At 38.8% G+C, this 27,051-nt stretch overlaps 1 protein-coding gene and 1 non-coding gene across 2 annotated transcripts in view; both read left to right on the forward strand.

Annotated features, from left to right (window-relative positions):
- Positions 1–24,949, forward strand: part of LOC124794909 (trypsin-7-like) — a 139,156-nt gene extending 114,207 nt beyond the window's left edge. The window contains exons 6-7 of the mRNA XM_047258611.1: positions 8,063–8,120; positions 24,154–24,949. Of these exons, the coding sequence (XP_047114567.1) occupies positions 8,063–8,120; positions 24,154–24,275 (180 nt within the window). The 3' untranslated portion in view covers positions 24,276–24,949. The remainder of the gene's footprint in view (positions 1–8,062; positions 8,121–24,153) is intronic.
- On the forward strand, positions 21,817–21,891 carry Trnas-cga. The gene has a single exon. It is a non-coding gene; the product is annotated as a tRNA-Ser (tRNA).
- Positions 24,950–27,051: the final 2,102 nt, after the last annotated feature.

Below are 27,051 nucleotides of genomic sequence, written 5' to 3' on the forward strand. Positions count from 1 at the left end.
TAATGTCTATGGTTCATGGCCATTCTAGCCTACGAAATCGAACTGTAAAAAATCACAAGAGTAAAAAATTTGTGACATTCACCCTAGCCAAAACATAAAATACTGGAATTTTTTGGAACCAAATTACAGTGAAAGCCTCTAAAGTCAAACTCTCTTAATAAAAGAAGACCTTCATTTGATAATCCAGCTTGTACACGAGGTATGACATTCAGGGTGACTTTTCAATATGCATAAAAAATCAAATGACTTACAGATGTTGATGAAACAAACTGAAAAGCTATGTAGCATTTTTCATGTAATTTGATATTTAGTAATCTGACACTACTTTCAAAGGCATCAAATTGGAAGGACATGAAAATAAATAATTCACTCACAGAACGATAATATTAGTAATACTCCTTGGAACTGTTTCATCTAAGCAAAGCACGTTGCTCACGAAATTTTTGGAAAACTTCAATAGGGAACTAACTGAAAGAGCGTTGAAACTTTGGAAACAATATAAATCCTCCAGGCCTGGCCGATGGAGCTACTTGGCAAATGAAACACGCACTTCATTGTACATGGTGGTTATAATTAAACTTTGCTACGTTAGAGGACCCCCATGAGAAACGAGTGATCACAGGACGATGAAACGTTTTGGAAACATTTGTAAGAACCGGTATAAGGCAAAGGCTGAAGAAACCATTGAAACAAATACGTTTTAATTTCCACATTATAGGGTAACATTTGTTAATTCTGTACCACGTTCAAATTCCACATTACAAAATGTTGCTCAGTATGATGACCATCTGCATCCACAACAGCCTGGAACTGCACTAGAGATTTCTCTACTGCTGCTTGAAACATCTCGGGTGGGCTACTTCCCTCGCTATGCTTATCTTCAATCTCCAACATGTGTTAGTGCCCCATTGATAAACTATGACTTTCACTTGACTCCACTACCAGAAATCATCTGAGTACATGAGTAGAAATCTGGTGATCTTGGTGGCCACACGACTGAACGACTGACATATGAATCGGTTTTCTCCATATGTGTTACGGAGTTGCCAAGTGACCTCATGAGCAATGTTAGTTGGAGCTCTATTGCGCGTCAAAACAGCTGAGTCCGAAGCACCTCTCTCTCATAGGGCAGGGATCACATGTTGGCAAAGCAGATCACAGTAATATGTGCCATTCATACTGCATGTCGTTGGGGCCAAAGTTCCTGAAAGAAAAATGAATCAATCATGAACTGTGCCAGAAGACCACTCCACACAGTGACACTTTCACTATGCAGGGGAGCTTCATGAACGTCCGTTGGCAGGACTATCCCCACATGCGACAACTGTGAGTGTTCACTGCCCCAGAGAGCATGAAGTGCGCTTCTTAACCCCACAAAATGTTCCAAGGCCACAATCGTCAACTTGAACCCTTGCAAGAGGCATAAGAGCAGTCTACTCGAACGTCTGCACCACCTGGCAAAAGTTGGTGAGTAATACCACGTCTGCACCACGTGGCAAAAGTTGGTGAGTAATACCACAACTGTTCACAGCACTTTTCGAATGGTGGACCATGAAATATTCAGCTGTCGTGATACAGCTTGTGCCCTGCTTGAAGATCGCACACTGCATCTAGCATTCTCAGTCATGGGAACAGTAACTTCTTCAATAATTTGTGACGCAACTGGCCATCGGCCTCTCCCAGGGAAACATTCCAGAACATTCGATATTCAATAGCATTCCAAAGTACTCCAGCATGTTCAGGAATGTTCCACAATGATCCAGGATGTTCTGGAATAGTCTGGAATATTCGGAAAGATTCCAGAGTGTTTGGGATCATCCCAGAACATAGCAGATAATTGTGGAACATTCCAGATACTCTTGAATGTTGTGGAATATTCTGGAACATTGTGGACAGTTCTAAACCTTTTTGGAAGGTCCTGAATTCGCCACTAGTGGGCTGGCCTTGGTAGGGGTATATAAAGCAAGACCTGTCGTGATTTCGAACGACAGGAACCGAAAAAGTAATGCAGTGAGTGAATAAAAACAAACAGTGAAATGTGAGTAGTCAGATTGATACAGTGACTGAATATAAATCGAAAATAAAATGTGAAAGCTGTTTAAATTGTACTTAGTGTATTTGTTAACAAAAAATTATTTGATTTATATTTTAAACAATGCCCAAATGTAAAAGAAAAGGAGATTTTGCCAGTTCTGAAGCAAAACGGCGAAAACAAAGAGAACACCGAAAAATGAGAGAGACGAGGAGCGCAAAGCACGTTTAAGTTCCCAACGTACGGCAATGAGCACCGTGTGAGAAGCAGAGAAATGAATGGATTGAAGAATCAAGAACTGCGACACAATCTTATAATAAAAGACTGCGAACTCAAGCCAGCCATGAAAACATCACCCTGCGAGAAGCACGGACGAGGACAAGTAAACAGTACAACCTAACAAATAAATCATTCCACTACGACCCTACAAAAGAATATAACAAACACAAATATGTCTTAATCGGAAAAATGGTTAACATCTGCCAATTTTACAACGCGAAAAAATTCAGTAGAGAAAAACCAGAACTCTGTTGCATGAATGGAAAAATTCGGTTATTACCACTGGAAGCACCTCTGTAGGAATTTTTACATTACATGACCGAGGAAACTCCAGAATCAAAACACTTTTTCAAAATATAAAACGGTACAACGCCTGCTTCCAAATGACTTCTTTCGGTCTCACTTCGATCAATGCTACTAAACCGATCATCCAAGGACAAATCTTTCATAACATGGAAGAGCATAAATTCTGCTAATATATTTCATCGGAAACGAAGAAACAGAAATTGATCAACAAAGCACGAATATCAGTGGATTGAGACGGACGAGAAGTAGACCAAGATGTACAGGGGATCTTACATAAATACAATCAACTGATTCACATATTCAAAACAACACTAGACTGCATGATTTCTGACGGCTATAAAGTTATAATTCGTGCCGACAAAAGACCATCTTGAACATCGATTCAATGCACCACAGATAAACGAAGTCGCCATCGTAATTGTGGACAATGAAAACACCAGTAGTGATATAACCTTTACAACAAAGAAGAGGACTGCATTGCAGAGGCACACGGCTCATATGATGCCCTCCAACATCCATTAATATTTCTGCACGGAGACGACGGATATAATTTTAATGTGAAACATATCCAACATGAAACAGGCGTAGAAACGAGTAAAAAAGTCACTTCCAAGGACTTCTATGCTTACCGCTTGGTGATCAGGAAATTGGAAGTTTGTGGTCAGTTCCTTTGTGACCAAACTGCTGCTTAATCCAACTGAAACTAACTTACGCTAAGGATAAATGGTTCAAATGGCTCTGAGCACTATGGGACTCAACATCTGTGGTCATAAGTCCCCTAGAACTTAGAACTACTTAAACCTAACTAACCTAAGGACATCATACACATCCATGCCCGAGGCAGGATTCGAACCTGCGACCGTAGCAGTCGCGCGGTTCCTGACTGAGCGCGTAGAACCGCTAGACCACCACGGCCGCTAAGGATAACACACACACCCATGCCAGAGGGTGGACTCGAATCTCCGATGGCGGAAGCCAAGGGAACCGTGGCAAGACGCCCCAGACCACGCGGCTACCCCGCCCAGATACAATTAAACGTACAATCACATTCTCAACACTAGCCGTTTATTGCAACAATTCCTAGTAGGTATGTATGCAGAAACAAAAGCGGAATAGATGGTTTACATAACACTGAAACAGATGAAACTACGCACGGAAGAATATATCCACCTTCGAGACGCAATCATAAATGACGGTAACAGTGGCGATATTGGAACACTGGTAATCTTACACTCATCATACGTAGGATGTCACACATGCGCGAATACACTCAAAATGACATGACCCACATAAGAAGATATAGACTACCTGACCTCTTCATAACATTCACCTGCAAGTCGTCATGGCCAGAAATCAGAGAACTAAGAAACGGACATACCCCCATGCATCGACACGACATGGTAGGGCGAGTTTTCCGACAAAAGCAATTGAGATTTATTGAAGTCATCACAAAATACCACATCTTTGGAACCGTTAGATGCTGGATGTATATATACAATGGGATGTCAAAAACGAGGACTGCCTCACTCGCACAATCTCATATGGTTACACTACAGAATTCATCACACAGATATCGACAGAATCATCCAAATTGAATTTCCCATTCCATAAGCAAATTCGGAACTGTACTACATAGCAGTGAACAACATTTTTCATGGAACATGCGAACCTTTTAAACCCCAATTCGCCACGTATGAGCGATAGAAAATGTAAAAGCAAAAAAGTAGAAATACCCAAAACCATTCTTGGATGACACACAAATCGTAATTGATGGCCTTCCCAAACACAGAAGATGAGCACCCAAAAACGGTGGTTCACAGCGACGAACTGCAAATATATAATCAGTCGGAAGTACTACATAACGCACTATTTTCCAAAATGTTCCAAGCACACACAAACGTAGAATACTGCAATTCAGTGAAATCCATCAGATATGTCTGAAAGTATGTGAACAAAGACGGTGTGACATGGCGGTATTTCAAATAGTCAAAGATAGCGAACAACAAAACAGAAACGAGATCCTCATGTACCAAATTGGAAGATACATCAAAAGTAACGAAGCAGCGTGGCGAATTTTCGGTTTTCCCATACACGAACGCGAACCAACAGTGCAACATGCAGAAGTACATTTGGAGAATGGACAGATAGTTTACTTCACGAAAGACACCGCCAGAAAAATTGCAAGCGAACCACTTCAGAACACATCATTAACAATTTTTTACAAACTGTGCCAAACGGATCCTTTCGGGAAAATATTATTACATGTCGACGTCCATAACTATTATACGTGGAACACAACAAGAAAAATCTTTCAATGACGAAAACAAGGAATTCCAGTAGAAGAGCATCCAGGAATCACGAAAACTGGCGCACCAGGCCGAGTATACAACGTACATCCGAACAACATCGAATGTTTCTATCTCCGAATGTTGCTACACGAAATACGGGGACCAACAAGTTCCACAGATCTCAAGATTATTTACGGCTACTTGTGCCAGACGTAGAGATGCGGGCCAACGCTTTGGACTAATGGAAAACGACAACCACTGGGAATCAGCATTACAAGAAGCCTCACTCACAGCCTCAGCTGAACAAATGAGAGATTTACTCGCTGTAATTCTAACAACATGTAACCCATCGAATCCAAAATAGCTATGGGACTCCTTCACAGAGAGTATAAGTGATGACATACTCTACCAAATCCATAAAGGTCATCGTGGACTGACCGTGGAATTCAATGACAACCTCTTCAATGAAACACTCATTCGCCAAGAACCAACCTAAATGTTTAGCAATAAACAACCAGACCTTAGGACAAATTGGGATGCAAGCACAAAAAGAAAGATGCTATTAGTGTGCTAAACTTCGAAGTTACAAAAGAATGAAGCTACAACATCAACGAACTACTTCAGTACACTGCTCACAACAAATTACTCCTCAAAGATAATCAAAAGGAAATTTACAAAGTTATTATGGACCGGATCGACAACAACACTAGCGGAATTGTTTACTTGGATTCAGCAAGCGGCACCGGCAAAATGTTTCTAGTAAATTTGTTGCTGAACAACACATCGCACTTGCACTGGCAGCATCCGACATTGCAGCCATACCTGTGGAAGGAGGATGCCTCCAACTACCGTTGAATATAGCCGAAGAACAATTGCCGGTATGTAAAATCTCAAGAATGGATGAACTTCTGAAGCAAGTTAAAATTTTCTTCTGAGACGAATGCACAATGTCACATAAAAAATCACTGGAAGCCATGGACAGAACATTGAAAGACTTGATAGGAAACTCTGAGGTGACGGGAGGAGCTCTACTCATACTCTCAGGAGATTTTCGACAAAGATTTTCTGTTATCCCCAAGTCAACACCAACAGACGAGATCAGTGCATGCTTAAAAAACAAATCACGTCTCTGGCCACACATTCAAATACTGCGATTAACAAAAAATATGAGAGTTGAACTATTGAAAGACAAAACGACAGCACATTTTGCTCAGCAACTTTTACAAATACGCGAAGGCACAGATCCTGCTGACCAGACGACCGGCCTCATTAAACTTAATGCAACATAGCCACTGCTGAAAACGAAATCTTCGTCAAATTTATCCAAAACTTATTCACAACTATACCAATCCGACTGGGTATTTTAAAGGGCAATTTTGGTAATTACAAATAATATTGTCGACAATATCAATTTCAAAAGAAAATTCCCGGTGAAGATAGAATATACAAATCGATTGACATGACGGTAAATGTTGAAGTAAGTATGAACTTCTCCACAGAGTTTCTAAACTCTATGCAAATACGAGGAATGCCAATACACTGCCTTTGACTTAAAATTTGATCTCCGATCAAACTACTCCGAAATCTCAACCTACCAGAACTATGAAATGGAACAAGGATGATCGTCAACAGCTATCGAACATCATCATCGAAATCGAACTTATGACCTGAAAGTACAAAGGACACACATTACTTATCCCCAGAACACCACTGAGCTCCGCTGAACTGCAATTCCAATTTAAAAGACTGCAATTTCCAATCAAATTAGCCTACAGTTTTACAACTGACAAAGCGCAAGGGCAAACTTTAGAATATTGCCCCACAACATCAGAGGTTCCTGCTTCTCTCACTGTCAGCTGTATATAGTTTGCTCTCATGTAGGAAATTCGAAACATTTGTACATATATACGCCAGATAACACAATGAAAAATGTTGTTTATAAACATGTATTACAAACAGTCGTAAGTCATAATATGTTTTCAATATTTTTTTATGTCTTATACAAGTATTGTAAATAGTTAAAACATGTTATCAATAAAAAGTTTTTACTTATTATGCTTTAAAGTTTATCCTTTTACTCCAACCACCACACAATCTCATATCAACTTCCTTTGCAAAGCTGGTTACCCCAACTAGTGGATTGATACCCACGAGCCCGCATCTCGTGGTCGTGCGGTAGTGTTCTCGCTTCCCACGCCCGGGTTCCCGGGTTCGATTCCCGGCGGGGTCAGGGATTTTCTCTGCCTCGTGATGGCTGGATGTTGTGTGATGTCCTTAGGTTAGTTAGGTTTAAGTAGTTCTAAGTTCTAGGGGACTGATGACCTAAGATGTTAAGTCCCATAGTGCTCAGAGCCATTTTTGATACCCACGAAGAGCAGCAGCACTATTGCTATTGTTTGTGATAAAACAGCTTTACAAGTAAATTCTGCTCCCTTGCCCGGACCCATGTTAACTGTCTGTAACTGTAAAGCACACTGATTCTTGTGTTTCAGCACTATGTTGCTATACTGTTACTGGCAAATCCTGACACCGACACCACTAACAACACAAATCCTGCAGCACTCAGTCTAAGCAATACTCCTCCTATAAAGCTGTTTTATCACAAACAGTAGCAATAGTGCTGCTGCTCTTCCCATATAGTAAATAGCTTTCTGTCTACACTGGCTCAGTAGCAAAACACTCTGTACATATCTGTCACATAACAGTATTGTCAACACATAACACAAAGACACACCAGCAGTTTCCAAAGGTCATTCCTATAAACAAATGCCTTAACATAAATTACTGATCAAACAGTTGGTCAAACAAAAAAGTGGAGGAGAAATCTTTGTCAGTAATTTGTCCGTAATTTTTGGAAGTGACTCATCAGTAAACTTCAAAATATCACTCTGTATACTATAAGGTCTTAAGCAAAAATACTATGAATCCAGATAATATAGATCATTTTCACTTCATAGAAATATACTGTGCACATAGATAGCTGTATATAAACTTGGCCATTGCAATATCACCTGTCTTATGAATGTAGAGTTACTTTCATTTATAAGGTGTTACACTAACATTAACAATGGTTCAAAATGTTAACTGATATACGAAAATCATATAGTATGTTACACTTATCATTTAATGACTATTGGATTTAAATATTCTGTTGTAGGGTGACAGTGGTGGACCTCTTGGCAGGGAACGTGATGACAAAAGGTTTGAACTCATTGGTAAGTTTCTACATAGACCACACTGTTATTTCTAAATCTGGCCTCCAATACAATAAAAAAAGTTAGTTTATGGACAAACAAAATTATAAATTTCTAAATAAGATATAAATAACAAAGAGGAAAACTCTGCAGAACACTAATAGGGTTACTGTAGGATTAAACAAGTCTATAGCACTAGATGAACATTCACTTTTATCTCTCACTAGAAGAAATGTCAAATGTGAAAGATACAGAGTATATGCATAAACCACTGTGACGAGGGGTGCAGTGATCAATTGTTATTAGAACAACACTGTTAAATAGATCCTCACTTTTTATTCATGGAACATTCCACACAACAAGTGTTTGAGGGCAGCGGAGGAGTTTCCCAATTTTTTGAGAAAAAAATTTAAGTACATTTAGTTCACAAATCTGAAAAACAGGACTGAAAGGCAAAGGTCCCGAGTTTGAGTCTCGGTCCGGCACACAGTTTTAATCTCCCAGGAAGTTTCATATCAGTGCACACTCCACTGCAGAGTGAAAAATCTCATTCAGGAGTGAATAGTTTCTGAATTTTAAATTTACACTGAAAGGCTTCCTTCTGACCTACTTCTTTGATTCTACATAACAGTTGATCACTACAGTTTTAAAGCATTTTGCTGCCTGCCTTATTTCTTTGTATATATTATCATAATTTTTTATTTCCACCTTTTAACTACTTTCTATTTATTTAATTTCTAATTTTTTTTAAATATTATGAATTGTGTAGTGAGGTACAATGAAACCTGAGAAAAACACATAATGCTAATGGTGTACATAATGCTGTCTTGTATACAATTAATTATACTTTCCAAACTTTTTGCAGCTGGGAAATTACATTCACTTAGAGAAAAAAAGAATAATGATTTTCCTGGATTTTCCAGTGTGCTTCAAAATGCTTTCTTAAATAATCAAAATAAGTCCCACAATTAGACTGTTTTACATTATATCATCACTTCCTCATCAGACCAGAAGGGTACTAGTAGAATCCTAAACATTCATAAATTAACACTTGTGAAAATTTAAAAAGGATACATGTGACTGTAGCTAACCCAACACATCTCTGCTGCATGACAATATACAAATAATTTGGATTACACAACTGTTCATGATCCCAAAGACACTTGAGACTGATGTGAAGTCTGTAAGTATTGTGTCAGAGCTTACGTATGTTGTAACACATCTCACCAATATATGTCCTGAAAAACCTATTACATATGGTTTTACGGTGGGTAGCATGAAAGCTTTAATTACAACCTCAAAAAATAAAGTTACACACTTAATTTTTTGTTTGTTTGTGTTTATATGTCTGCAAACAAACAAAATGTTATTTACGTCTCTCTCTCTCTCTCTCTCTCTCTCTCTCTCTCTCTCTCTCTCTCTCTCTGTCTTCCTTCCTTTCTTTCTTTCCTTACCCTTGAGGTGACTGCCGAAACTTTATGACTGGTTTAGAAGATAATTGAACAAATTGCTGACCATCATCTCCTAGACATAATATGTGCTTGGAATATTCACTCAACTGTCTTTATTTATGATACCCATACTAACATTGAGCTGCTGATTTTTGAGTTACATAATTCTAAACTATGCCATGTGGTTATTCGCCATAATCAACTATAGAGTACATTGAGCAACTTAAATAATGTACATGCAGGAGATCCACTTTGCTAGCCAACTGAAGAAGAAGAAGATTCAAGAAGACTAGCAATAATTATACTGATTTCAAGACGCATATGCTTGTCTAACAGAACAGAAAATGAAATTTCTCTTGGACAGGTGTACGTCTCAATGTCATTATATTTAACTATTTCTAGTATCTTCTTGAATCACCATGTTGTAAAGATGGCACAGGGTTCTCTTTTATGTGTACACTCTAGTATATTTGTTCAGTGTACTCCATGGACAGCTGATGTGAACAGCCACATCTGCAGGTTTGAGTTACGTAACTCCAAAATTGATAACATAAGGCAAGTGTGATCATCTTTTAAGATAGCTGAGTGCAATATTTTAGTTACATATTATTTGCAAATACTGATGAACAATTAACAGTTCTTCCAAATAATAATCAATTCACAGATAAAACGTTTTCCAACACATGCAAGGCATGACACAGATGATATATAACGAAGAAACAGTCAGTCTTGTTTGCAGATATGAATTTGTTATTTATTTATCAATGACATATTTTGCCTGATTTAAGTGTCCTCAGATTGGCCGAATGTTAGATGGTCTTGGTACATGGGATACCAAGCATGTCGAATGTCTCAGTAAATAATCAGCCTCATCAAATATTTGGAAATGCTCCATAATGTCCTTGTTGAAGCATGTCACTTAGTAAAATGAATGCACAACAGGATCAGGACTACACAGATCTGTCAGAAGTGTAATTGTTTATATCTGGGCCATGCATGTAGTACCTGGCCAGCGAGGTCGCCTGATCTCTCCCCAACTGAGAATGTTTGGTGCATTATGGGCAGGGCTCTCCAACCAGCTCAGAATTTTGACCTTTTAGTGTGCCAATTGGACAGAATTTGGCACAATATCCCTCAGGAGGACATCCAAGAACAATCAATGCCAAGCCGAATAACTGCTTGCGCAGAAGAGGGTCAATGCGTTATTGACTAGCTCAATTTATGAAGCCCCTCCTCCTGAATAAATCATCCAGTTTTTAGAAATTGTAATTGTAGTAACCAAGTAACCCACAAAACTAATCCAAGTAACATAGATAAGGCTTTATTCATAAATCTATAAACAAAAACAGAAATGAGCCTCTCATGACTCCACACATAACAAGACAAAAGGATCGTACAGAAGGTGCAACAAAAGCAATACACAGAACACCTGATGCGAATGGTATGAACTAGAAGAACGTATAAGGGTGAGTCAGCACTGCTCTGAGCATATATGGGCACAAGTCACAGGTCGACACCATGGCGGAGACTGTGCCATATGCATGCTTCCTACAGGCAGCCTCTAATGGCCGGATGGCTGGCCCAAGCTTAAACAATAGTGATTGGTTTAAGAACACACGCACACAGTAACACTACACTCAGTGCACTCACATGTACATGGGTTAAGAACGGGATAGAGTAGTAATCAGTTATTTGTCTGTAGGTGTCCATCACATCTACCAATTTCTTTCCCATTTGGGTAATTCCTTCATGGTGTGTCGTTATTTGTTGTCTTAGAGTATAATTTGCAGTGTACGAAGTGGGATTCTGTTTGTACTCACTTTGGTTATTCAATGTGTGACTGTCATGGAAGACTGCAGGCCTCATTTGAGAGAAAGCCATGGATTTAGTGTGGAACAATTTTATCAGTCACAGGAACACATTTGCTTCAAAGTATTTGAGTCCTCTACTGAACCTATTTTTAGAATGTGTTGTGGATATAGTAAACTATATAAAAACAAGCCTGTGAAAGGAAGGTTTTTAAAAAATTGTGGATGATATGAGATCTGAATATACACAGTGAAACAGAATGACATTGATTAACTTTCAGAGATCATTGGGGATTACCTTCAGTATAAAGCCACATCCACACTTGACATAAATTCAAGGTGCAAAGCAGCACAAGACAGAGCCAAACTGTGGAGAACAGAACAGCATGTTCGTAGTTGTGCAGGATGTTCCAGTATGTGTGCACGCACTACAATAACAATTCAAAACGAGATACACCATCCAAACAGAGCGAGCGTGAACAAACCATTTCCTTTGATGTACCGACACTGCACAGATCTTGCTTGTTGTTGTGCAGATCAGCATGGTATGAAGTCAGCAATGATCATGTAATACCTCTTTCTTGGTTTTGTGTGGCACAGTGAGGCCGGTTTGAATGCGGCTTAAGAGTACCAGCTCGTTACAGAGTTATTGCATTTCGTTTGGTTTCTTGTATCTGTATTGCAATAAAAATAGTGCACAACAGCGCACATGCCGATGGTATCCACTGTGTGTTGTTTCCTTTCACTTAAGGTACCTGCCATTGACAACAGTAATGCCCTCTTTAACTTGCTACCCACAAGTTTGCCGTGATGTACAACAGTACTATGGGTAGGTTTACTGATGAGGAGTTGGTTGATATGCTCCTTGTGTGTGGGTTAACTGAATGTTATGGACGACCACCATAACAACACTATGCTGGGCTGTTTGACATGGATGGCAACCACAAAAGCCAGAGTATGTGTTTCATATGAGGACTGTTTCATTGCCGGCCGGAGTGGCCGAGCGGTTCTAGGTGCTACAGTCTGGAGCTGCGCGACCGCTACGGTCGCAGGTTCAAGTCTTGCCTCAGGCATGGGTGTGTGTGATGTCTTTAGGTTAGTTAGGTTTAAGTAGTTTTAAGTTCTAGGGGACTGATGACCTCAGAAGTTAAGTCCGATAGTGCTCAGAGCCATTTGAACCATTTTTTGATTGTTTCATTGCTCTGATCTTTGTGTTGTATGATTTGCTGACTGCATGTTACACACTTCTTCACTGTTGTAAAGGTATTTACGCAGAAACAACGGTGATTGCAGTAACAAACCAAATAAATCACAAATACATTATTACTCTGTAATGTGCCGCTGGACACTATAGGTCCATTATACCAAAATACTCAGAAGTTATTCATGAACAACCTCTGAAAATTTGTCAGTACAGTTCTGGTTCACCCTGTACATATTTGTTGTATTATTGTCAATATAGTCCGTATGAGGATGCAACAGGCACATTTTAAAATGAATGACTTCAGCTTTAAAAATTAAAAAATAAAGAAATAAAGCTAATAAAAAGTATGGAATAGAAAAATTAATGAAGATGGTATCAATTTTAATTCCCCCCATAAAATTGCTTTTTAGTCTCGAATGAATCTGATTCGTCTTGCAAAATATAATCTGTATTTGAAGCTTACTTAATAATTCAAAAGTACTTTCATGCAGATAATGTCCAAAAATCTGCATGAATTCAAGAGTCTTTCAGAGCCAATGCTATGTAAAAAGCTGAGTTTTTAGTGGTCACTTAATAAAGAGTAGATATCAAGCACAAACTGAGGTGGAATAGGATATTAGGGTAGCTGTGATCCGTTCGATTTTGGGATGCAAACAGCTGTGTAGCGAAGACAAACTCATATATCCCATTAACACTATAAATGATGAAATGATAAATCTGTTCAATAAATAATGTATGAATTGAATATATATTTTGCATTTATTACTATATTTTTAAAATAAACTAACATGAGCAACCCCCCCCCCCCCTCCGCCCCCCATAAACCATGGACCTTGCCGTTAGTGGAGAGGCTTGCATGCCTCAACGATACAGATAGCTGTACCGTAGGTGCACCCACAACGGAGGGGTATCTGTTGAGAGGCCAGACAAACGCGTGATTCCTGAAGACGGGCAGCAGCCTTTTCAGTAGTTGCAGGGGCAACAGTCTGGATGATTGACTGATCTGGCCTTGTAACACTAACCAAAACAGCTTTGCTGTGCTGGTACTGTGAACGGTTGAAAGCAAGGGGAAACAAGAGCCGTAATTTTTCCCGAGGGCATGCAGCTTTACTGTATGGTTAATGATGATGGCGTCCTCTTGGGTAAAATATTCTGGAGGTAAAATAGTCCCCCATTCGGATCTCCGGGCGGGGACTACTCAAGAGGACGTCGTTATCAGGAGAAAGAAAACTGACGTTCTACGGATCGGAGCGTGGAATGTCAGATCCCTTAATTGGGCAGGTAGGTTAGAAAATTTAAAAAGGGAAATGGATAGGATAAAGTTAGATATAGTGGGAATTAGTGAAGTTCGGTGGCAGGAGGAACAAGACTTTTGGTCAGGCGAATACAGGGTTATAAATACAAAGTCAAATAGGGGTAATGCAGGAGTAGGTTTAATAATGAATAAAAAAATAGGTATGCGAGTAAGCTACTACAAACAGCATAGTGAACGCATTATTGTGGCCAAGATAGACACGAAGCCCACACCTACTACAGTAGTACAAGTTTAAATGCCAACTAGCTCTGCAGATGACGAAGAAATTGAAGAAATGTATGACGAAATAAAAGAAATTATTCAGATAGTGAAGGGAGACGAAAATTTAATAGTCATGGGTGACTGGAATTCGGTAGTAGGAAAAGGGGGAGAAGGAAACGTAGTAGGTGAATATGGATTGGGAATAAGAAATGAGAGAGGAAGCCACCTGGTAGAATTTTGCACAGAGCATAACTTAATCATAGCTAACACTTGGTTCAAGAATCATGAAAGAAGGTTGTATACATGGAAGAATCCTGGAGATACTAAAAGGTTTCAGACAGATTATATAATGGTAAGACAGAGATTTAGGCACCAGGTTTTAAACTGTAAGACATTTCCAGGGGCAGATGTGGACTCTGACCACAATCTATTGGTTATGAACTGTAGATTAAAACTGAAGAAACTACAAAAAGGTGGGAATTTAAGGAGATGGGACCTGGATCAACTGAAAGACCCAGAGGTTGTAGAGAGTTTCAGGGAGAGCGTAAGGGAACAAATGGCAGGAATGGGGGAAAGAAATACAGTAGAAGACGAATGGGTAGCTTTGAGGGATGAAGTAATGAAGGCAGCAGAGAATCAAGTAGGTAAAAAGACGAAGGCTTGTAGAAATCCTTGGGTAACAGAAGAAATATTGAATTTAATTGATGAAAGGAGAAAATATAAAAATGCAGTAAATGAAGCAGGCAAAAAGGTATACAAAGTCTCAAAAATGAGATCGACAGCAAGTGCAAAATGGCTAAGCAGGAATGGCTAGAGGATAAATGTAAGGATGTAGAGACTTATCTCACTAGGGGTAAGATAGATACTGCCTACAGGAAAATTAAAGACACCTTTGGAGAAAAGAGAACCACTTGTATGAATATTAAGAGCTCAGATGGAAACCCAGTTCTAAGCAAAGAAGGGAAAGCAGAAAGGTGGAAGGAGTATATAGAGGGTCTATACAAGGGCAATGTACTTGAGGACAATATTATGGAAATGGAAGAGGATGTAGATGAAGATGAAATGAGAGATACGATACTGCGTGAAGAGTTTGACAGAGCACTGAAAGACCTGAGTCGAAACAAGGCCCCCGGAGTGGACAACATTCCATTGGAACTACTGATGGTCTTGGGACAGCCAGTCCTGACAAAACTCTACCATCTGGTACGAAACAGGCAAAATACCCCCAGACTTCAAGAAGAATATAATAATTCCAATCCCAAAGGAAGCAGGTGTTGACAGATGTGAAAATTACCGAACTATCAGTTTAATAAGTCACGGCTGCAAAATATTAATGCGAATTCTTTACAGACGAATGGAAAAACTAGTAGAAGCCGATCTAGGGGAAGATCAGTTTGGATTCCGTAGAAATATTGGAACACGTGAGGCAATACTGACTCAACGACTTATCTTAGAAGCTAGATTAAGGAAAGGAAAACCTACGTTTCTAGCATTTGTAGACTTAGAGAAAGCTTTTGACAATGTTGACTGGAATACTCTCTTTCAAATTCTGAAGGTGGCAGGGGTAAAATATAGGGAGCTAAAGGCTATTTACAATTTGTATAGAAGCCACATGGCAGTTATAAGAGTTGAGGGGCATGAAAGGGAAGCAATGGTTGGGAAGGGAGTGAGACAGGGTTGCAGCCTCTCCTCGATGTTATTCAATCTGTATATTGAAGAAGCAGTGAAGGAAACAAAAGAAAAATTCGGAGTAGGTATTAAAATCCATGGAGAAGTAATAAAAACTTTGAGGTTCGCCGATGATATTGTAATGCTGTCAGGGACAGCAAAGGACTTAGAAGAGCAGTTGAACGGAATGGATACTGTCTTGAAAGGAGGTTATAAGATGAACATCAACAAAAGTAAAATGAGGATAATGGAATGTAGTCGAATTAAGTCGGGCAATGCTGAGGGTATTAGATTAGGAAATGAGACACTTAAAGTAGTAAAGGAGTTTTGCTATTTGGGGAGCAAAATAACTGATGATGGTTGAAGTAGGGAGGATATAAAATGTAGACTGGCAATGGGAAGGAAAGCGTTTCTGAAGAAGAGAAATTTGTTAACATCGAGTATAGATTTAAGTGTCAGGAAGTCGTTTCTGAAAGTATTTGTATGGAGTGTAGCCATGTATGGAAGTGAAACATGGACGATAAATAGTTTAGACAAGAAGAGAATAGAAGCTTTCGAAATGTGGTGCTACAGAAGAATGCTGAAGATTAGATGGGTAGATCACATAACTAATGAGGAGGTGTTGAATAGGATTGGGGAGAAGAGAAGTTTGTGGCACAACTTGACTAGAAGAAGGGATCGATTGGTAGGACATGTTCTGAGGCATCGAGGGATCACCAATTTAGTATTGGAAGGCAGCGTGGAGGGTAAAAATCGTAGAGGGAGACCAAGAGATGAATACACCAAGCAGATTCAGAAGGATGTAAGTTGCAGTAGGTACTGCGAGATGAAAAAGCTTGCACAGGATAGAGTAGCATGGAGAGCTGCGTCAAACCAGTCTCAGGACTGAAGACCACCACAACAACAACAACATGAGCAAATTAACTCTGTGTTTCAATTCAACTGTATTAGACAGACCAATACTTCTGTCCCTTTGAAAAAGGTCTTATGTCTTCAGGACACTGAGAAACACAACATTTTGGCACTCACTGAACTACACCATCCTGATATGGTGGCAAATGTTCAACCCGTCCTCCATAATAATATATGGGAATCAAGATTGCATGTTATATCCAATGGCACCCCAAGCCCTCACACTTTTGCTCATATCAGACAGCACTGTAAGATGTTCTGGTTTCTCCACAACTGAAGTCAGTGCTACAGTATGCATGCCACTATACCAGACTGCCATTAGTCCAATGTCACACTGTGTAAAATATCAACAAAAGTCAGTTTCACAACTATTTCAGCAGTCCAGTAATGATTCAACATTGCATATATGTGCTGCAATTTGTCCAGTATCCACTCATAACTACATGAGAGCCTTATCTTTCCACTGGTTCTACACACACCTCGCTGTCATAAGAGCACACCCAGTATGACCCAAATTCAGTTTTGGCATGGAATGACTGTGTTGACTCAGAAATGTAAAATTATTGACTTGATGTCACAGCTTAAGTGAGAATAGTTCAGAATATTTAACAGAAATGACAAAAAAATATCAATGATATAACAGCACAATTCTGAGCCATTCTAGGAAACAAAATGATGGTAACAAAGTTGCCAAATATATTCTATAAGATTGTTACTTTCAAATTACACTAGGGACAGGAAGAATATATTCTTACAGCCAAACTTTCTTGAGGTACACAGCTTGCACATCAATAACACAGTGCAGTCAGGCACAGAGTTGACATGGGGCCAAATGAATAGATCAATGAGTTTATTTTCACTTCTATAACTAGGATTAGAGGAACAGCATAGTTACAAGTAATACTCAGATTCACTGACTGAAACTTGAACAACACAAAATAAGGGCAGATGGGAATTCTTTGAGTGGCCTTCCTCTTCAGAAACTGTCAGAATTATTTTTATTTTTTGTTTTAACCACACTGGATACTGACAAGGCCATTTATCACAGCAAATGCACTGTAAACATTATGAGTAGGTGCTTTTGACCATTATAGACTCAAAAATAGTTTTTCTAGGAAAACTTTCATTGGCACTATCCCAAATGCTACAAATAATAAAGTTTCAAATCAACAAACTGAATTTTGTGGTATATCTATTTGTAACGATCAAGGAAGTGGTCTTAAAACTCCACGATTAAATGAAACCAACCAATGTGCACAGTGTGAAATTCAGGTCTAGCCTCTGCTAACATGAAGAGTGAAACAGTTGACACCAGAGAATATAGAAAGGAACATCAAACCCTGACAGAATTTTCTAGCATAGGTGCAGTCTCTAACAATCTCAATGTCGACAGGACAATCGCTCCTTATCTTCCTTAGAATATGCCATGAGTAAGTGAAACTGGCATTTAGTCTACATTAATAGAAATAACAAAATGTTTCATCTACTTGTAATGATAGCAATATCACCACTGCTGGTGCACTGCCAATAAAAGTAGAAGGAAAATGCATGTGATGAATGAACTTGTCCACCTTCAGTACACTTAAGAAAGGGAGAGAAACTAAAGTAACAACAATAGGTCCACAAAGCTGGGTGTGGGGTAGAGTTTCTATGCAGTGCCTTGCAATTTTGCTCTTAATTTAATCCCTGCTGATTTCACATTAACGAAGTATCTAATCAGAATATTTATTTGGTGCAACTGTGAGTACAATCTGGTAGGTTAAGTTGTACTCCACTTGAAACTGAATATGGCTCAGTCAGTGACAATAATTTTAATTTCCAACGCCTGCTCACAACATTTGCAATTGGTTCCAACCTGCTCTGACTTTTATGTTGCCTGCTTCATGAAAGTTGTCAGAACAGTGTTGTGACACTGACAAACTGCAGACATGAGCAAGTGTTCACTGTTGTTGGCTATTAACTATTCTTAGCTGCATGTTGCTCACTACAGTAATTCATAAAATAAAGTAGAGCTTATTCTACTGAATAGCTCAATGGCAACTACTCCACAAGTGAAATAAATAAGGACTAGGATGATATTACACAGTATCCCACAGTAAATGAATATGACAGTACAGATGGACAGGTGGTATTAAAAGATATGAACAATGTGCAGATGCTCCTCATCGACGAAGCCAAGCTACAGTTATTATTCAAAAGTGAAAGTTGGCTGCATCACTGAAGCTACACTAAATTTCTGCCAGGAAAAGAATTAGTCAATTGTGTGTGAATATCACTGACACTTCTGTAGCAAGTGAAGACGACAATTAGAATAAAATATTCACCTTCAAAAAAACTACCAGCAACTCACACACCAAACAGTTTCGCTGTCCTACTGTCGGACAGAACTGGTGGGTGGTCCAAAAATTGTGGGCGTCTGTGACCTCAAAAGATTTGTAACAGAGAGTGTACAGCAGAAGGCCTCATGTCCATTCAACTAGCATGCAATTTATAATATGGGTCTAGCAAATGTGCTGGTGCAGCACATATTAGTTGACTCGCTATTTTGTGGCAAGTAAGATCCAAACACAAATTTTCACCAGAAAATGGCATAAGTTGCAACATTTTGAAAATTGAGAACAGTGTCCATGGGCAGGTGATTGAGAGGCTGCATGCCTTAACTTTATGGTTCATCTGACTGGATAGGATTGAACCCAGCCCATTAGATTTAATTATACCAGCCATCCCATGTGTGGGTTTTAGATGCGCCCTCATCTTCATCCCAGCAAACTTTGGACTGGTCAATGGCTTTAATTTTAGTTGAGCATTTGATGATTAGGATTTTAGGACAACTATGAGAGTGACTGTTAGATATAACTTGGGTCGTACATAGACACAGAACCCCGTTAATGCTGATAAAGGAATATTCTCATGGGTTTCATGCAATTCTTCTGTGAATGTGTCATTGTTAGTAGCTCAGCAACCCATCAAACATCTGTATCCTCTCTCTATGGTAAGATCAAGGTGGCAGAAACTTGTAGCACCAGCAACTGTCAATACTTTGCTTCCAGTCACCTAGTTCACAGAATTCCATGTGACTTAAGCACCATTTCACTCCAATGTGTCAGAAACATCAGACTAATATGTCCAACAATGGGAAATCCATGATGGAATGTAACAATATTGTGAAAGGAACTTGCAACTCACCATATAGCAAAGGTGCTGACTCGCAGATAGGCACAACAAAAAGACTGTCATAAATTTGCTTTCGGCCAGTATGGCCTTCATCAAAAATAGATGACACACATACACACACACACACATACACACACACACACACACACACACACACACACACATTCACACAGATGCGACTCTCTCTCTCTCTCTCACACACACACACACACACACACACACACACACACACACACACACACGACTGCAGTCTCTGGCAACTGAAGCCACACTGCTACTAATATGTCCAATCTGTTGCATCAATTTCTCTATTTTTTGTTATTATTGTTGAATGGCTGTCCATACAACAATCAGATTTCAAACATCATCACAGATTTAGTTTTGCATACACACTGAGTTACAAGTCTGTACTAATTGTACTTCTCTTACCACTGAAAGATAAATGCATACTGATATGAAAAGTAAGGATCACAAAATATAAGACTTTTGTTACAAAAAAGAACTTATGGATATCTACACTACCAGGTTTACAAGCAGACATGCAACTGAAATCCTCTATTGAATAACATAAATCTTATTGCTGGTATTGGTTACTGAATCTAGGATGACAGAGATGTAGATAAAAATGTGTCAAGTCGCAAAGAGTTTAAAATGCTTTGGGAAAATAAAAACAGCATTAAAAAGCACAGATCACAAAGACAGTTTTTATTACTGGCTACGATACTTGTAGATGACTATTTTCCATGTGTTATGGTAGAAGGAAATTGACCCTTTTGTTAATTCCTAATGTTGGTCCAAATGGCATATCACTATTTGATTCCTGGAAGTTATTTTTGGGACACATGTGAGTTGACAAAATCTTACTAGCATTGTGTCTCCTTGCATTTTGTCTTGTGTCACAGACAATAAAGATTTACAGATCAGCATTAATGGAAAAGCAGGGGTCTCATGAATTGATGGGCAGTCTAAAGTTGTAGGATTAGGACCAAGTGATGCTTTTAAATGCATTTTTCAGCTCCTCAAAGTAAATTTTGACAACTGTTTCCCATCAGAAACCTTAAAGAATCCCTTAGATAAACTATAAAACAGAAGAGAAATAGGCAGAGACAAAGCAAGGGACACTCCCAGGCTGGAAAACATAAAGTGTTGTTTTGCTGCTAAATGGTTGAGTTAAAACAGCAACAGATGACAGGGTCAAAGACACGTTTCATTGCTATTATCTGAAAGCTAAAAGAATCTAAAAGGAGGAAGCAGAAGCAGACAAGAAGGCATATAATGCTAGGTTCATTTCTGAAGACCACAACCATATAAACTGGCCTGAGAACTGGTTAACGAACACAGAAAAAGACCCAATGCTCCATTGCAAACTTTCAGCCATGATGATTTTATCAAATATTTTATTGATCCAGAATGAGATTTTCACTCTACAGCGGAGTGTGTGCTGATATGAAATTTCCTGGCAGATTAAAACTGTGTGCCGGACCGAGACTCGAACTCGAGACCTTTGCCTTTCGCGGGCAAATGCTCTACCAACTGAGCTACCCAAGCACGACTCACGCCCCATCCTTACAGCTTTACTTCTGCCAGTCCCTCATCTCCTACCTTTCAAACTTTACAGAGGCTCTTCTGCGGACCTTGCAGAACTAGCACTCTGAAAGAAAGGATATTGCGGAGACATGGCTTAGCCACAGCCTGGGGGATGTTTCTACAATGAGATTTTCACTCTACAGCAGAGTGTGCGCTGATATGAAACTTCCTGGCAGATTAAAACTGTGTGCCGGACCGTGACTTGAACTCGGGACCTTTGCCTTTCGCGGGCAAGTGCTCTACCAACTGAGCTACCCAAGCACGACTCACGCCCCGTCGTCCTCACAGCTTTACTTCTGCCAGTACCTCGTACCTCTGCGAAGAGCTTCTGTAAAGTTTGGAAGGTAGGAGACAAGGTACTGGCAGAAGTGAAGCTGTGAGGACGGGGCATGAGTCATGCTTGGGTAGCTCAGTTGGTAGAGCAGTTGCCCGCGAAAGGCAAAGGTCCCGAGTTCGAGTCTCGGTCCGGCACACAGTTTTAATCTGCCAGGAAGTTTCATTTTATTGATGTTGTTGGAAATAACATAGCTGAAGTACCACAATTGTAAATTAATATTACAAGCAATATAAGCATTAGCAATTGTTGCACCTTGACCAGGAGGAAAAGAGCTTCCAGAGGACCTACCAAAAACTGTGAAAGATTTTAAACACTCTGTCAGCACAGATACATATGGCATGGCATGCTTTTCTGAAGGATAGTGTATCTGATACTGCTGAACCTTTGGCTGCTGTCATTAACCAATGCCTTGAGGCTGGTATTGTTCCAGACCTCTTGAAACAGGCAAAGACAGCACCAGTGTATAAATAAAGTGATTCTAACAGTCCATCCAGCTGTAGACCAATTACTTCAATACCAATACTAGCAAAAGTGATTGAAATTATTATGAACAACCAACTGTTATGTTGTTTTGAAGACAACAACCTCTTCCTGGTTAACCACCATGGATTTAGAAGAGGGGAATCTACATTTACTTCAATGCTTGCTGTAATAACAAAAATAATGGAAGCATATCAAGAAAAGAATGACATGGCCTTAATTCTTTGTGATCTAAGCAACGCATTTTATTACATCTCTCAGAAGATACTGTTGCAAAAATTAAAATCTCATGGAATAAAGGGTGTCGTTTTTAGGGCTCTGACTCTTACCTAACAGACGGCAGAGTGTTTGTATCCAGCGAGTGATGTTTCACGAAATGGCACTGGAACATGGTGTACTGCACGGCTGCATACTTGGCCCTCTGCTCACTTTAATATTTGTCAATGACTTAAGTTGTGATGGTCATAGCCTACTCTTTGCAAAAGACAGAACATAAATGACTAACAGTAAAATTCAGCTGAGGCACTAAAGGATGCTAAAGCTTTGTTTGAAACAACCAAAATGTGGTTCAAAGCAAAATAAAATGAAACTGAATGAAGATATAACCAGAAACTATATACAGCCTTGGTGATGGTGGTCCCATAGCAAATGTTGATTGTGTAAAACTCTCGGGAATCACAACTGACAATAAGCTGATGTGGACAGAGGACACAGCGTATGTGTGTTCTAAGCTCTCAAGAGTAATTTATCTCCTCAAGAAGCTCAATGTGTGATAACAGATTAGTACTCAATGCAATATTTTATGCACTGTTGCACAGCCACATCACATATGGACTGCTGCTGTGAGAACACTCTGCTGGAAGTAAAACCATGTTGCTCCTACAAAAGACTGTAAGAATAATATCTTCCAGCAAGAAATTTGACCACTGTAGACCATTTTCATGCAGGCAGGAATAATTGCAGTATTTAGCCAATATGTTTTCAACTCTCATGTCAATATAAAAGAAAATCAAGAATTCTTCTGCAAGAGACAAGAGATTCACAACCACAAAACACAAAATAAGGCCAACACTGATATTCCAAGCTGTTGCCTAAGTAAGGCACTGGACAGTTTTCCCAAAGCAGCCACCAAGAAGTCAACCGTCTATCATCAGACGTTAAAACGTTGCCACTGAGGATGTTCAGAGCTAGACTGATGTGCATGCTCAAGCAACACCAACTATATTCTGTAAATGAATTTTTCTCTACAAGTGGAACTGTACACTGGTCAATATGATACCAGCACATTTGAACCCAAAACTGGAAACATTTAAAAGGTGTGAAGTGTTGTTTATAACCACTGTTTATATCAGTTTGTGTAATGCATCTTGTCTTTTATCTTAGTTTTAGTAGTAGTTTCAGTATATAATCGTTATGATATGACACAACTTGTCTGGCCATGGTCAGTGAATCATGTCGACTTAGTAACATTAACATCAATTCTATCCACAACGACACATGCACCTTTCTGCATCTTAATTTGTTTAGGTGCTGTTCTATACATGCTCTGAGTTTGAATTCAATTTGACTACTATTGCTGCAAGTTGTAATTTTCATATATAAACATTATATCTTAATCACTCTTATTTTGTCTCACTATAATGCAGAATATGCTGACACTCGAATCCCAATTTTATCATTAAGAGTTTTAGATAATATATCATTATGCAAGTAGTATGTATGTACGAGCACAACTACCCATTACTTTAGACTTTCTGAACTGAAGCAAAAAAACTTTCTCATTGCAGTAAACATTAACGTATAGTATAGTACTGTAAATCTGTTGTCTGACATCAGAACACTTCAGGTAATGAAAATATGCAAATCAAAATATTTCACATAAGCTGTAACTAATTCATTTTGCACATTTCTTTGCAGGGGTAGTTTCCTGGGGCAATGGCTGTGCACGTGCTGGTTATCCTGGTGTTTACACAAGAGTCACACGTTATCTTGATTGGATTCGTGTAAATACAAGAGATGGTTGTTATTGTGACCAGTAAACTTGTCCAATGCGGACTTTTAACTATGCACATTTACTGTGATCAAAAACTGGAAACATTCTCCATGGAGAGTGAAACACTGGTACATCATCAAACACTTCAGCCCATCAACTAAATAGAAGAAAAATATCTCAGGGAAATAAAAATTATGTGCCAACAGAAAACCATGCTCCCTAAATCAACACCATTCATTAAATATGACAATAATTGTAAATCAGCATATGGATACAGATATTCACTATTATCATAGTCAGTATCTTTGTTGGAAATATGATGCTGGGACAATATGCAGAAAATTGCCATAAAGAAATCCCCCTTGGTACAGGAGTACCAGTATCCCACGATATGACCACCATGGTTCTAACATTGGCAGTTAACATCTCTCTCCTCTATAAAATAGTTTTCAGGCTAGGAGATTGGTCTTACATGAAAAATTAACTAATATTGATAAGCAAAGTGTTTCAGCTGAACTGTAGCTATTATGAACTTGTTATAGGGATGGTCAACATATATAGAGTTTTAAATTAACAGGAAAACTATTGATCAACTTGCCAACTGAGAGGTGGAAGATGAATTGTTCAGTGATTTTAGATTCCTTATTTATTTATTTATTTTCATTTTATGTATTTATATGATGATCAATAGAGAGAAGAGCTTAATGTGTTTCATATGGAACAATGATCATGTTATTAACTTTCAATTTCTTACAATTACTTTTGTAATAAATACAATGAAAAACCTACGTGGAAAATAAAAAGTGATACAAAGAAAGATGCCAATTCATCATATAAAGCACTGGACAGTAAATGGATAGAGAGTGCGTTGATTCAGTAGATCATCTACTGGAGTTCCTATCAGCACCTTGTTACGTCCCTGTTCAGTAGTCAATGCCAGTTCTATAGGATGACTGGTTCTCCTTCCACAGACTTTTTTTTTACATTTCTTTGTTTACTTTAATAACTATAATGATCTGAAACAATGCCCCCTTAATTCACATTTACAAAACATATATAGTGCAGTATCTTAACTGTTACTGAAGAAGTACAACTTACTTTAAAGGGCTGTATTCAAAATTTCAAAACAATAATTTTCTTCCGAATAATACGATTTGCAAATGCAAACAGTACTTTCATGGAGCTGAAAATGTGTAATATTCATTGTAAAATATTTTTTTTATCATCAGTACCGTTCTATTTAAACAAAAATTCTTTTCTGCCTCTTTTCACTTCATTTCGCATTCTTTGTTATATACTACCACACACTTGATCTTTTCCTTTACTATTTTCAAGATAAATGGTTATACACTATTATCTGAAGTGCAGTGAATGAAATTAAATTATTGAGAACTCCATATAATAAACTAGTGACATTATTTACACGATGCCCATAATTACAGGACCAGTTTCAAAATGCTGTAGAAAGAGGTCCACTGCTCAAAATGACCGACACCAAATTTGAGCAGCATATTACTGATGCTCATGGAAACATCATGGAACAAAACAGTTTTTACGAAAAGTTGACCAATACATGGCCGAATTTCACACCAACAGATGCACAGAACATGGCTACTCCTCAGTCTGCGTACAAGATGGCCAATGTGACTGTCTCCATGAAAGATTGCACGTTGCTGGTAAAGCCCTTTTACAAGAACGGTGACTGTGCACCAAAAACCCTGAAGAAATTCTATACATTGAAGGGCATGAAAAAGAGACTGGTCCAATGTCTGCTAAGGGTCTGGGGAAAATTATTACAGAATTCAAAAAGACAGATTCTTTTGGAGGCCAGTGTGGCAGAGGGAAGGAAGAAGTTGATCCAACATCCATCCAAGATGTGACTACAGCATTGCAAGAATGGCTGAGCAGTGCTGTGCAAACATGCAGTGCACAGGGAATTGCCCAAAAGCTGGATATGGCTGCAGCATGGTGCTTACAATCCTATGAAACATCCTGCATTGCTATCCATATAAAATCACCTATGTTCAGGAGCTACTTCCTGCTGACTACCAGCAAGACAAATGTTCACTCTGGAATTTCTTGCTTGCATGGGAGTGAACAATGAATGCCCATGGAACATTTTGTGGACAAAGCCCATTTCCATCTCTAAGGCATGTTATTATGGAGAATTGCATTATATGAGCAATGGAAAATCTGCATGCACATCGACCAGTACCACTTCATTCTGCAAAGGCAACTGTGTGGAGAAGGTTTTTTCTAGGAATTTTGTTTTTATGCTATTTTTTGCTCCAGGACAATTAAAAACCGATGTCATTTTGCTTTTTAAGCAGTTTTAGGCCTCAGAACAATCAAAAACTGATTTTTTCCATATGGTGCGCCACAACCTTGCTGTCATGGATGGGCTTACCTGCCTAACAGTGCCATAACTGTTGACTGCTAGACTTTCGCAGTTATCGACATTGAACAGTATGGATGGTATACTGTGCTACTCAAACCATAGCTATCATATTGTGATTCATCTATCATTTATAGCTGATCGCATTTACTTTAAGACACTTAAAGTGCTGTCTATTGATAAAATTTTCATTGAACTTTTTTTCTGTGATGTTTCCCCGTTTGTCAACAATATGCTGTTCAAATTTGATGCCATTCTGAGCAATGGTTCAGCTTCTATAGTATTTTGAAACTAGAGATTTAATTATACACTCTGTACACACGTGAGGATGGATCACCAGTAAGAGGTGCTCAGCACTAGACAAAGCATTGAAAGCATGGTTTATCTTATGGCATAAGAGCCTTTGTCAGAGTTAATAAACACAAAC

This window comes from Schistocerca piceifrons, chromosome 4, assembly GCF_021461385.2.
Source record: "Schistocerca piceifrons isolate TAMUIC-IGC-003096 chromosome 4, iqSchPice1.1, whole genome shotgun sequence".
NCBI classification, from domain to species: domain Eukaryota; kingdom Metazoa; phylum Arthropoda; class Insecta; order Orthoptera; family Acrididae; genus Schistocerca; species Schistocerca piceifrons.